Below are 14,702 nucleotides of genomic sequence, written 5' to 3'. Positions count from 1 at the left end.
TTGTTTAGTAATCTGAATAGCACATTACTTTGTGTAGTAATCCTTCAAATATTCTGGACTTTTAACAGTCCTCTTCTCCAGACACCACCTTCTCGGCAATGTCTTACTTACTTCTCCCGACCATACTTGATGCACACTCAACCACACCCTTATCTCTTGATCACTACACCTTACCACATCACCCATGTTCCATCTCTTACCATCTTCAACAACCACAACCACACTACACCTTTTCACTCCCACAATGTGTTTAGGATCTGACCATCTGGACAAACCTTTCTTCACATCATGCTCCAATCTGGTACGTACCCAATCAACAACCTTTATCTTGTACATCCTTACCCTACTCTTCAACCTTCCATCATACCTTCCTTGCATTTCTTCCACACGACGAAGCAACTTCTCACTATTTACGTATTTTCTACCTGCTCTTCTCATACATCCTGGAACAATTTTTGTGCACGGTTTTCTGCCGTTCAATAACATAAACGGTGTTTCCAACGTTACAGAATGAGGAATTGTACGATAACTCCATAATAAATTCTTTAACTCTGTCTTCCAATCCAGATTGTTCTGAAGAGACAACTGGATATTATCCCCCAACACTCTATTAAAGCTTTCCACCAATCCATTCTCACTGGTATGTGCTACCGCTGTCCTTACCTGTTTAACTCCACAACCATTTAAATACACCTCAAACTCATTAGACGTGAACTGTGGTCCATTATCCGTCACTAATTCTGTGGGATAACCTTCTCTTCTCCAAACCTCCTCACAAAATTCTATAATCATGGACGATCTAATGTCCTTCACTACACTGACCTCTGGCCACTTGGAATGGTATTCAACCATAACAATTACAAAATCTCCTCCACTACCCACCAAATCAAATGGTCCGCAAATATCCATTCCCACTCTCTGCCAAGGATTCAGTGGAAAAGGAACAGGAATAACTGGTGCTTTTACACTTACATGAGTCTTGTCACTCCGTGCACAACTCACACAATCCCTTACAAACCTCTCCACATCCTTATCTATGCCTGGCCACCAGAAATCCTCCCTTGCTTTCCTTTTCATGCCAGACATTCCACCATGCCCATAATGCAACATTTTCAACATGTCTTGTCTTGAATGGTACAACCAGTTTGCCCCCTCTCCACAACATATCATTTTGTACTGACAACTCTGACCATACATTTTTGAAATTCATTAACAAACCAGAATCCTACTTCCGACCACCTTTTACACACATTATTCATTACGGTTTGCAACTCTTTATCTTCCTGTAAAGCCAATTTCCACATACTTTCACTTATGGCCATACCATCTTTGTCCTCCAAACTTGCTACCAACCATTCTTCATCTTCTTCCTCAGATTTCATTTCAATCAGCAACCTTGATAAACAATCAGCATTCACATTTGCAATGCCCGGCACATACTTCACATTAAATGTGTATTCTTGTAATTTGTACAACCATCTTGCAATTCTTGAAGATGCACGACCCACACCTCTTGTAGTGAATAAATCCACTAACGGTTTATGATCCGTACGCAGCTCAAATCATAATTTCTAAAATATTGTATTCCCCACCAACAAGCTAAGGCTTCCTTTTCAATCACTGAATACGATGTTTCTGCTCCCTTCAGCGTCCGATATGCAAATGCAATTACGTGTTCTCTTCCCTTGTGAATCTGCATTAGTACTGCATCTAATCCATACATGCTAGCATCTGTTGAAACAATAGTATGATCTTGTACCACAAATGGTTTCAATTCAACGGCATCAACTATAAAAAAATTTAATTTAAGAAATGTTTGCTGACATTCATCTGACCATACATACTGTTGATTTCTCTTCAATAATCCACGCAACGGTTGTGCCAACATCGCAAACTTTTTTACAAATTTGGCATAGTATTCCGCTAATCCCAGAAATGACCTTAACTGATCTTTGTTCTCCGGTCTGGGTGCCTGTTCAATGGCATCCATTAAATTCCGCTTGGGCTTTATTCCTTCCCATGTGATTGTGTGACCTAAATACAATTGCGTGCAAACTTACATTTATTCACTTCAACTGTTAAACCCGCATTTTCTAATATCTGACACACCTTCCTCAACAAACTATCATGTTCCATCACATTTTTACCCCACACCAGTACATCATCTTGGAAACATCTTACATGCTCCAATTGACCCAATAGGCTCCGCATAACTCTCTGAAATACAGCAGATGCAGATGCAAGACCAAACGGCACGCAAACAAATCTAAACGCTCCCTCTGGTGTAATGAAAGAAGTTAAATGCCTAGATTCCGGATGCAGCATGATCTGATGATATGCGCTTGAGAAATCTAAGGTCGAAAAGATCCTACCACCCTTGACTCCGGCTAATAACTCATTTATATTGGGGATAGGATGCCTATCCACCCATATGTTGTCATTCACAACTCTCAAGTCCACACACATTTGGATCCTACCATTTGGTTTACGAGCTAAAACCACTGGACTTAACCACTCTGATGCCTCTATTCTTTCAATCACGCCCAACTCCAACAATCTTGTAAGTTCTTCTTTCAAAGCATCCTTAAAAATTATCGGTACACTTCTGACTTTATGTACAATTGGCAATGCTCCTTCCTTCAACACTATCCTATGTTGAAATTTTTTCAAACAACCTAGTTTACTATTAAACAAATTTGGAAATTTACTTTTCCACTTTTCCGCTTCATCTTGTTCAACAGCTAACACTTGTTCCTCCTTGTTGGGATCCAATATTATTTTTAATGCTCTTTGTTATCTCCAACCTAACAAACAACGACCCTTCTCCACAACATACACCCAACACTCAGTTTCCCTTTGTTTAAAAACTACTTTTCCCAAAAAACAACCCATAACGGGAATTCTATTTCCACCATATCCCACCAACTCAACATCGGAATTGGATAAATCACATTGCTCCATCTTCTTCCACGTCGTTTTGTCAATCAATGTGTAAGGAGAACATGAATCTGCCCACATACCAACTACAAGGCCATTCACAAAATTTCACACTCAGGTGGAGTATACTGATTTTTCTCGAGTTTACAAACTTCACCCCCTTGTTCTTGTACCTGCACTGGACTGCCATTTATCATGAGTACATATATATAATTCTCAAAATTTCCATTGTTTTCTGACATATTTTGTTCCTGCACATCATCACAAAGGGGGGGACAGGCACTTTACTTGTGTTTAGCAGCGGTAAACTGCACACAGTTCTATGTCCAGCAAAAATAGAGTCCAGGGTGAAAGAACTGGAGTGACCATGCAGAAAAGGCAGTTATCCTAAAAACAGTGTAGGTTGTGGATGTATAACATGCTGTCACATAACTTAAATTGCTCTAAATCAAAATTGAATGCCCTTAACCTTAGTTTTACATTTAATGACCTCTTTCTTTTGATAATAGGGGAAAAGTGAAATCTTATTTAGGGTACGCTATTTATACTTTGAAAATATTTTAGAAATCTTTTCTAGAGGTAGAAGCTTTAATCATTTTATTCCATATTAAAAGGATATCTTTTAGAGAAAACTAGTTTACCCTTGAAGGTCCTCTTGATCGCTAAATGAAGCAGGGAGAGAATATCTGGGTACATTAGTTACAGGAGAACCACTATGGCTGTACCAGCTACGGTAAGTGACAGTTTACCCCTGTGAAGGTATCAGTATTAGGAAAGATCAGAATTTGTTTCTTACGTCTAAGAACTCTTTTAGAACGGGATGGTGCCTTATATTAACATTTTTTTTTTTAATCACCCCCACCCCACATCTAGACAATTGTTTTTGATCTTTTGATCTGTCTGTGAATGCCTCTCATGCCTCCTTTGTGTTCCTTTCACTTCAGGTCATGAAGGCTCTACGTCACAGGAACATCATTAACTTCTACCAAGCCATTGAGACAACGAGCCGAGTGTACCTGGTGTTGGAGCTGGCCCCACAGGGTGACATTATTAGACGCTTGAAGAAGCTAGGGCCCTTACAGGAGTGCCAAGCCGGAAAGTGGTTCAGCCAGCTGTCCAGGGGCATGGCGTACATCCACAGCAAGGGCATTGTGCACAGGTGGGAGTAAGATTAGAGCACAGTAAGATATCAAACACAAGTGAGACACATCAAGAGCATCATGGACAGGTATAATATAGAATGGGTGTAGTATAAAGCAAGAACATTATGCACAGTTGTAAAATCCAGCATATCAAGCACAGGTGAGGCAGGGCAATAACAGTGAGTAAAGTTAAGACACAGCAGAGGATTAAGTGCAGGTGATATAGTGCATCGCTAACATGTGAAACACTCACTGCAAGAGTATAATGCACAGGTAGACAAGACAATGTCCTAAGACCATGTAAGACACAACCCATCATCAAGCACACAAAACAGGAAAAGTGTTAAACACATGTGGAACCCATCAAAGGGGTAGTATACAAATAAGACACATCAAGAACATTGACCATAGTGAGATACAGGGCAGAGGAGTCAACCACAGGTGAGACACAGCATAAACATCAAGTCCAAGTAAGGCACAGCAGAGGAGCGCCATGCTCTTGTGCAACCCAACAACACTTAACACAGGTGAGGCACAGCAAGAACATCAAGTGCAGCAAAGGTACAGGAAGAGCATCATGCACAGGTGAGGCCTAGCAAGTCAGCATTGAGTTATCTGTCCTTTCCAGCTAACACCCTCACATATTTTTCCGTATTTTTAAACATCCCTTAAAAGTGGCTTTTGTGTGCTATGGGGAACCTACTTATGCCTCCGATCTTTCCCCAAACTTTCTCCTAATTGAATACATTGTTATTTTCTCACATTTACAGTAATATTATTTCTAATCACCATTCTTGTTAAGAAAATCTGCTACATCTTTTCATTCATTACAGTCAGATATAGCTGGTGGTGATATTATTCACTGCTTCAAACAAATTGCTGAAAACCAATTAATAAAGGACAGAACTGAGGTAGCTTATATGAGTACACACAGGGATAGATGTCAGTCTTCTGAAAATAGCTTGATTTATTTTTATTGGAAAGATGTTAGTCCTTACTTAGTGTCACTGTTTATTGCCTGCCAAATTGCCTGTTACAATGACTTTACACAAGTAAACAATTCTTCTAATATTGACAAGGCTCCTTTAATGTAACCTTACCATTTAACTCCACTCTTTGCATTCTGGTTTTGGGAAAAAAAAAAACATATACATATATATATATATATATATATATATATATATCAGATCTCAACATGAGATCGCAGAGGTCGCAAATCCTTTGCGTCCATATATATATATATATACAAATTAGGATTATCTTTAATTTCTCGAAAACTATTCAATAGATTTACATCAAATAACAAAAAGGTCTCTTTCTGGACAGAGAGCTACCTCTAAGTAGGCCCTAACTATAACATTTGGATTATCTTTAATTTCTCGAAAACTACTCAATAGATTTACATCAAATAACAAAAAGGTCTCTTTCTGGACAGAGAGCTACCTCTAAGTATGCCCTAACTATAAGATATATATATAACTCTCTGTCCAGAAAGAGACCTTTTTGTTATTTGATGTAAATCTATTGAGTAGTTTTCGAGAAATTAAAGATAATCCTAATTTGTATATATATATATATATGGACGCAAAGGATTTGCGACCTCTGCGATCTCATGCTGAGGTCTGATTGGCTCCCAACACTTCAACAGGGTAGTGTTGGCAGCTATCTTGGGACTCGGCTACAGCTGAGTCCCCAAAAAAGATGTAAAAAAAAAAAAGCAGCCAGGGTAGAGTCACCCTGACCCCTTAGCTCTGATGCGGGTTCCCAGAGGACCCCTCCAGAGATAAAAAAGCATTTTTTTTTATTTGCACCGCAATTCGTGGCGGATCCACAGATCTGGTGAAAATATTTAAAAAAAGAAAAACCAAGTGCAGGCTCCTGTGCTTGTTTTATAAACAGCCCCCAGGTGGGCCAGGTCCCAGTGGCAATGCCATTTTAATGCCTGGCCCCCCACTGCCCATGGGGACACCACCTCTCTCGGCCTACAAAAATTATGTGTGCAAGGGGCCACCCGGCCCCCCAGGGACCAGCACCTCCCTGGGTCTTTCAGCAATCAAATACAGGGAGGTGCCGAGCCACCCTCGCAGCCCCAGGGAACGGCCACTTCCCCAAGACTTTCATCACATTCAATGCAGGGGACCACGTGGCACCCCCCACAGTCCAAGGGACCACCACCCCCCCGGGGCTGCTATAAAAAAAAGTGAAGGGGGTCTGTTTTGGACCCCCAAACCCCAGGGACCACCACCTCCTCAGGGAAAAGGTTGTTAGAGGGGGGGCCCTCCTTTGAGGACCCACATATAGCCATGGGGACCGCCAATCCCCAGGGGCATCTCCTGCTATGTCCTGGGGTGCCCAACCCCAGGACATAGTTGTTTGCTTTTGCTCCCAAGCAAAAACAAACAAACTTCGCTTCCTGCAAGAAAGATCTGTCAAACAGCTCTCCCTTGCAGAAAGTGAAGTTTTCATTTGTCTTCCCCGCACACAAATACGTGTGCGGGGAAGACAGAGGAAAACAATGCTCCGCAAGCTTTTTAAAAGCAGGTCCCTGCTTGTGGGAGCAATGCCGGCTCCTACAGGATATGGAGAGTTGGCAAGGACTGCGATTCATCCCATAATGGGATGGAAGCGAGAGAGTCATTGCAATGGTCTCTCCATGAAATGACTTCTAAAACAAAGTCACAGTAAGGAGTCACCTGCGGTATAATGGTAAAGGTCACAGCCCCTCTCATTGTCAGTTTAGAGTTCTAGTCCAGGTGTGTCTGTGGTCATTTTCCTCACTTTAATTAATGTTTTACTTCAAAAGTTTAAGGTTCATAATAAAAGTTGTCCTCACTCTTTTTAATAGACAAATACATTTTTCTTTTCAATTTGTCCAGAAACATCTCATTCTAAGTATTTCATCCATCAAAGCCTAAAAAGATATTTCTCTCCCTCTCTCTCTCTTTCTTTTTCTTTCAATCTCTTTCTCCCTCTCACACATCAAAAGGGCCGTGCACAGCATGGAGTTGAGTAGTCAGGCGGTTGGCCTGATGGTTTGGCAGCACGCCAGGCTCTGCAGCCAACCACCGCCTCACACGGCCGAAGACTTTACATTTAAAAAACATAGAAATTCACTTTTAAAAAAACCAAAGCTTACAGGGACGTTATAGTTAGGCTCTCATTTAAAATGTACCAAACCATAGAAATTCACCAGGTTACAGTTAGCTCAAGTATCTATAACTCGTGTCATAAGGTAACTATGACTGATCCAGAGTCTGTTATGCTACTTATTACCATTTTGAGATATGAGAGGGGCTTTATGACCGCTAGAGGTTTTGTGTCTTGTGTTATTGCCTGTTCCCACACCTAACAATGCTAATATGTCTGCACATCTGTATCTATACTATGTATGTTTGAGTGTGTGCACTGTAGTTATGATTCAGCCACACTTTAAAGAGGCATTTATTTATTAGTCTATACCTTTGGACTCCATGGACTGATCTGCACAAAATTTGGCACTTGCTTAGAATAGGCAGTAGGATTCCTACCAGATGCCATCAACTCTGTCTATGCTACACGTCGTCTTGATGCAGACCCAGCCTTTGTGTCTCTACGGAATCTGATCTGTAGACCTGATTCCAGGGTAACGAGGGTTGGAAACCTCTTCTCATGGACATGGTACTGGCAGATTAGGTTTAACACACCTGGCTATCTTGAGGTTAGAGATTAGGTTCATCATGCTAGGGTATTAAGGCCTATTTCACATCTTATGTTATTGCAAAATGGTGGGGGTCTTTATATTCACGATTCTTGTATTTACAATTCTTGCATTGTTCATTATCCTAATCATTGCAGCCCATACATTTTACAGTAGATTGCAGTCTTGTTAATAAGAGTGAGGTCTCTAGGACAGACTCTGTGGGAACACGAATGTTGGGTCTGCATCAAGGTGACGTGTAGCATAGATAGCGTTGATGGAATCTAGGAGGAATCCCTCTGATAACCTTGTCTGCGTCAGATGTATTTATACAGATCTTGTAGGACCCCTGACGCATGTATGTTCCCAAACAGAAGATAAGAAGGCATGCTTGGGTTGGCAATTATATAAACTATTCATTATATAAACTATTCCCTCCCAAGTACATTATGTTCATGTCACACGTAAGTGGGAAAGGGACATGATGTGAATACTTGCGTATATAACTTGTCTTTGACGCTGATAGTGGCACCTTCTCAGAGTGCACTGATAACGTAAAATAAAAACATCTTCCTAACTATAAACATAGCAGCCATCTTGGAAGAAATAATTCTATAAATACACTAAAACAGAGCAGGCTAAATAGGTTAAAAGTCACTCAGTGATGGGAATACATGCCTGCAAGCCAGAAGGCTAAGCAAACTCCTGATACCCAATAAAGCTGAATAGGATCCACTACATCCTCCCCATTGCTGGAACAAGTCTGATGCCACAGTGATGATGCCTGAGAAGGTGCGTGAGCCCAAACTAAAATGCTCTGAACTAAAAACAAACTAAAATACTATTAAAATCTAATTAAAAACTAGTTAAAAATAGCTAAAACATACAAAGAGATAAAATGTCAACCATGACAAGCACAGCAGGCCTTAGCTAATTTGATCAAAAGGCAATTTCTTGTATGACTTTGAAAGCCAATGGTCAAATTCATCTAAAAATAGTCACGATCTTGAAGAATGTCTCCGAAGTCATCAAAAGGAAGGGCATCCAGAAATGATTCCACATCTTCAGGATTGGCCGATGGATCCACGGAGCAGTGGTGCGCAGCAGCCTCAAGTGCAGGAGCCCCCGCGAGGGCAGCACCATCCAAAATGCCTGTAGGAGCCAGGTTGTCCACCAAGGGCGGCTCGTAAGTGGCCTCGCGAATCAGCCACAGTCTCATGGGGCATGTCTATGAATGAACTCTCATCAGGAACATTAGCAGTTCTTGATCCACAGGAGGCACTGGCGGAACAGAAAGGCACACAAAAGGTAGATGTTTGAAGAGGAACCAGGTGCAATGAAAGACTGGTCGCACACACCATAAGACTGGTCAGAATTACAGTGTCCAATCATGCTCCAATTCTTCCAGCAACGGAGCACCAAAGAACTGCACCATGCAGTAACGGCACAGCTGGGCTGGTGGTAGTAACTCCATCACTCCGCTTAGCTGAGAAGGCACAACCAGTGCCTATCAGGAACAGCAACAGCAGTAGCCTGCCAATCAATGCCAAAGTCACAGGAAAGCCACCAAACACACTTGAAAAGGCTGAAGGAATGACTCCGAAGACAGTCTGGAAGATGGACACGTATCTAGACCCAACAGCCTTAAAGAAGTGAACAATCCCTGTAGTGCTTGAAGCGTTGAATATTCTGGAGACCAGCTCTCCAAAGTGCTTGGGGAAGTTGATATTTAATAGGGATTGTATCTCGGCTGATGATCTTGCTATCTGGAGAGCATACGTCTCTCTAACCAATGTCAACGCATCTTGTTTCTGGAATAGTAGCGCCTTTAGTCTGCTCAGATTGTCATAATTTACGTTAGTAGAATCAATGAGAGGCCACATTTCTGCTACTCTTATATCTTGTGTGGGGGGGGATAAAACATGTCTACAACAAACAAGTTACAATCTTGGAGACTGAAATTATGTAGGCAGTTCCTGGTCTAACTGCCACTCCCACTCTTCTTTAATATAGCTATCACCTAGCCGCTTGTATTTGCCAACGGCAAGATGTTCCAACCATTTTGAAAAAGAAAAGGTGGAAATGGGCAGATTTATAATGCCATTTACGAGCCATACTGTTAATGGACTTTCTGCAACCGTGAAAGAAAACTTTTCTATATGAAGCATGATGAAACTCGCTTCCTTTTTAGCCATTGACTGTTGTTCCCTGGATAAATGAAAAGCAGCAAACAGGTCACTACTGTTTATGTATTTCATGGAACGTGGTCATTTTTCAGAATCTGTAGTGTCCAACCTACCTGCATGATGGAACGCAGTTGACTTTGTCCATGGTGTAAAAAGGACATGTCATTATGAATGATGTTTATCACAGATGACACTATGTTATTAAAGGAGTATATTCTGTTGGACAGAGTACTCATGCCATTATCGACAACAGCTAAAGACTTTTCCAAATTTTACTTATCTATCTGCTTTAAACGCGCAGCTGCTTTGAGAAAGCTTCCAGATCTCATTATATATGGCATTCAGGAATCTCTTAGAGTGTGGCTTTCTGGGACCTAACAAGAAATCTTGTAAATCTTCAGATAGCGTATTAAGTTGCAGGTATTCCTCATAGGCAACAGTTCTGTATCCAGTAGTATGTCCGCAGTGTAGGAAAACAATAATTGAAGGTCTATGTAGACCCTACCTGTGCCGCCCCGTAACTCCGGGAAAAACAAAGGCAGACGGTGTGAGTAATGCCCCGCAGCACCTGATAACGCTGCCGTGTTCTAGGAACTGTTGCATATGAGGAATACCTGTCCCTATCATAGATGGGACGCACATATACCTTTTTGGACTTTTTAATTTTTTTGACAAAATCTCACCATTTGGATTTCCTACAGAAGCACATTAGTTACTCTATTTTCAGTTTTTTTGAGCCTTGAAAAAGTCCGTGAGGACGAAACACGTGTTGGCTGTTTCTGTAACTCGTATATACCTGTTCATTTTTGAGGACTCTGACTGTTTTTGTAACTCGTATATACCTGTTCATATGTGGACTTGAATATCTTTGAACTGCCATTCAACTACCGATCACAAAGGATTAAAGTGTCTCATACAAATCCATCCATTTTGGACTTATTTGTTTGGAGTGCCCTGGTTGCTCCTTTCCTACATTTTGTATTCTACAGCACATGACATAGGTGTTTTGGTCTATCCACCTCTGTTTGTGTGCATCTCGAAACCCTTGGTGGTTGGGTTTCTTGCACCAGGCTGGCACCCGCCACAGGACTCATTGATGATATGCTACCTTGCTGTTATTTGTTTCAGATGTGCGTCGCTTAGCATCAACCACCTTTTTCTAATACAAGTGTTTTATAACAGTTTGAGCGTCAGCTGACTGCTGTGGCCACACCCACAGGAATCTAGAACAAGAATCCACAGCGACTATGATGTATTTGTATGCACCATCAGGTTGAAGGGGACCACAATGGTCCAGATACATGCATTGTAGTGGCCTGTTGGACACTAAGAGGTCTGCGGTGGGCGTTTGATATTTGAACCCTTTATCTGCTGGCAAATGTTGCAGCAACAAACATATTGCTTGGTCTGTTTGTATAGACCAGGCCACCAGAAGCGTTTCTATAAGAGTGTTATTGTGGCCGCAACACCAGCATGTGTAGAGGTGACACCCTCAAGCTCTGCTTTGATTAGATCTAATCTCTGGTCTTTGTTGGGGATCACTCGATCTCCAACCCCAGGAATTGTTGCACAGGCAACATTCGGTGCACTGATGTGGTATGAATATTTTGTAGAGTATGCTTTTGGGAGAGGCTTGCCTTCAGGTGAAGCTTTCACCGCAACCAGTATTTCATTATAAAATCTCGTCTGGGAATGAGTCACTGCAGCAACAGAAGCCATAGCTACTGCTGATTTGGCAGCTTCATCAGCCAAAGAGTTGCCAATAACGTGTCCTCCTACTTGTTGGTGGCCCAATGTATGGACTACATGAGCATTAGGTAGCTTATCCCTAAGATCTGCCACCCTCCCCCACAGAGTTCTGTATTTTATGGTGTTCCATCTGAGTCTCTGAACCCGTTCAATCACCAGTGAATAAGATAATCATTATAGGACTGGACACAGTAGTACGAATCACAGGCAACCAATGTGAATTGTCCTGGATCCGTATGTTCCAGCGCTAGGATAAGGGCTTTAAGTTCAGCCAGCTGAGCTGTGCAGTCTCCCAGGGTCTACATGTGGGAATTGTGAGGGTGGACTATACCATCCTTCATCATTCTGCTCACGGCTGCGCAAGCAGCTGAGTACTGATGTTTAGTACCTACAGCTGGTTGTGCTGAACCTTCATTGTAAATGACATTATGATATCTGTCAAGCAACAAGATGTCAAGAAGTGTGGGGTACTCTTGTTCATATTGGAGAAATTCTTGTGTTTGAAGTTTTGGATCAAAGATGTAATCAACATCAGTGGCAGTCAGGGAGGTTGCCCATTGAATCAAAAGTGGATGTAATGCTTCATTGTTAGGAACGCTTGCTTTGGTGACTACCCGTAAGGCTGGCACTGGGATAATGACAATAATGCTTTTCCCTTGGGCAAGTGACCTCTCTTTGATGACAGCCATTTGTATTGCAGTTAGAATTTTTTCTGTGGGTGCAAAGCATTGTTCTGCATTAGAATATAAATGTGATTTATATGCTATGGGCACTGTGTCGCCTTCATTAAAGGTGACATAAGTGAACCCAATGGCACCAGCAATTATTCTGATGAGCAAATTTGTTTTGTTGTCATGAGTGTGTAAGTGTTTTGCTTCTAGCATGGTGTGTTCAACTGTCCAGTGTCTACTGTCAAAATCTGGGCGTATTAAATCATATAATAGCTTGATGTGTTGTGCATAGTCAGAAACGTAAGTTCTGCCAAAGGTAAAGAAACCAAGTAAAGACTGTAGTTTCTTAATAGTGTTTGGTGGCTGGAGTTGAGTAAATATTTCTAAAAAGTGCGGGGCCAGACTCTTGCCCTCGTTTGATAGCTCATATCCCAGGAAAAATACACTGAGAAAGGCTATTTTAGTTTTCTTAAAATTAAATTTGGAACCAAGGGTTGCAAATCACAGAACGATCTGATCGACCCTAGCAAAATTAATGTTTAGGTTGTTAGCTGTGAGATAGATGTCAACCACATAGGACAACGCCTCCAGATAAATATCATGCTAATTTGATGATACACGGGCTGAGAACAGCCCTGGGGCAACTGACAGAAGCGTTTTTGTGAGCCAAATGAGAATGCACTCAGGTCCCGACTTTCGTGTGCTACTTTTTGGCAGAAAAATGTTCGAGATATCCAAGGTTGTTTTTTTTTTTTTACGCACTATGTTGTTAATTAGTGCTGTGCTGTGTGAATTTTGTATTGCATGTGTCCGCGTGTGACTGTTTAAGTGTCTTTAATCTAAGACTATATGAATGGTCTGGTTTTGCAACAGGGAATAACGGGTTATTCATTGCAGAAACACAGGGCTCAGTTACACTCTGGTACTCAAGCTGAGTGAGGCTCTCCCTCATCGGAGCTTTGACTTTGTGTTTAACAGGATATTGGGGGCTGAGGCTGATAGACCTAATCGGTATTACGTGGTAAGGAGAATCCTTATCCCAACCTACATGGTTGCGGTGTAGCATAGGTGCCTGCGCTAAAGCCCAGATGACAGCGTAGGCTTGTTTTACCGCTTCAGGAACAAGATCAGAGAAAGAAGGCAAGATGACATCTTCCCCATGTGGGAGCTTACGGAGGTGTTCAGGTGGCCAGTCTTTTTCGTCCAATAGGATATTTCAACTAAGTTCATCCCAGAATATTACACTAATGGTGTGCTCTATGTCTCCTTCAATTTGGATTTTTTTTTTTTTTTAAATAAAATGGCTTTATTGTTTTTTGCACAACAGAAAGACAACATAACGTGGTAACAGCATTGTATAGGTATATCATGTACATGTGGTTAAACCTTATTAAAGTCTCGGACAAGCCTCTCTTTACCCCACCAGGGAGCTCTGTCCATCATTCACTCCCCAGGTATCTCCCTCACACCCTTTCGTACTTGGTGCGGCAGCCCCTTGCTTCATAAACAAGTTTTTCTTGAGAGGCGCACCACTCTACTCCTCTGCGCCATTTCGTCAGCGTGGGGGTTGATTCTGCCAGCCACCCTGAGGCTATATCCCTTTTAGCCACTAAACAGGTTATTCCAATAAAGGCTTGGTCTGCCCTACTGGAGCCCACACCCTCGAGAACTCCTAGTAGGATTGGCAAGGGGGCTGGTGCTACTTCCACCTGCAGGACTCGGGACGTCTCCGCCAACACTACACGCCAGTAAGTGGCAATGTCGGGACATGCCCATACCATATGAAAAAAGTCAGCTGTTGGGGTGGTGCATCTGGGGCATCCTGCTTGTTGTCTGAGGCCGGCCATGTATAATCTTTTGGGGGAGAGATATGCTGCATGAAGAAAATAGGCCTGCACCAGTCTTAGACGGGAGGATATAGCCCACTGTCTTGGGGCCATCAAAGCGTCCCTCCAGTCCTCGTCCTCCATAGGGCCCACCCATTGCTCCCACCGTGTACGGAGTGCATCTAGGGACCGTGATGTGTTTGTGATCAATGTGCGGTATATACGTGACACTACCCCCTAGCCCAAGTGTCCCAAGCCTCTACGGGGCTGAACTCTGGGAGAACCGTTCCCGCCCGGAGGTGTACTTGCAGGGCGTGACGGAGCTGTAAGTACTTATGGAACTGGGTCTGGTTAAGTGAAAAATGCTGCTGCAGCTCTTGAAAGGACCGCATGTGTGTTCCCGCCCAGATGTCTCCGAGTGATGATGTTCCCACCAGATCCCATTTGTGGAACCCCTGGAGTGCAGAGACCTCTTTCAACCATGAACCCTGCCACAAGGGGGTCTGTTGGGTCAG

General features: G+C 42.3%; 1 protein-coding gene across 2 annotated transcripts in view; it reads left to right on the top strand.

The window, feature by feature from the left end:
- Nucleotides 1–14,702, top strand: part of TSSK4 (testis specific serine kinase 4) — a 191,170-nt gene that overhangs the window by 36,964 nt on the left and 139,504 nt on the right. The window contains exons 2-3 of one of the 2 annotated variants that reach the window (XM_069238169.1): nucleotides 3,882–4,102; nucleotides 7,652–7,662. In XM_069238169.1, coding sequence (XP_069094270.1) covers nucleotides 3,882–4,102; nucleotides 7,652–7,662 — 232 coding nt within the window. The remainder of the gene's footprint in view (nucleotides 1–3,881; nucleotides 4,103–7,651; nucleotides 7,663–14,702) is intronic. The other variant, XM_069238168.1, reaches the window with a different exon arrangement.

This window comes from Pleurodeles waltl, chromosome 6 (assembly GCF_031143425.1).
Source record: "Pleurodeles waltl isolate 20211129_DDA chromosome 6, aPleWal1.hap1.20221129, whole genome shotgun sequence".
In the NCBI taxonomy this organism is placed as follows: domain Eukaryota; kingdom Metazoa; phylum Chordata; class Amphibia; order Caudata; family Salamandridae; genus Pleurodeles; species Pleurodeles waltl.
This window is presented reverse-complemented; position numbering and strand designations above follow the sequence as displayed.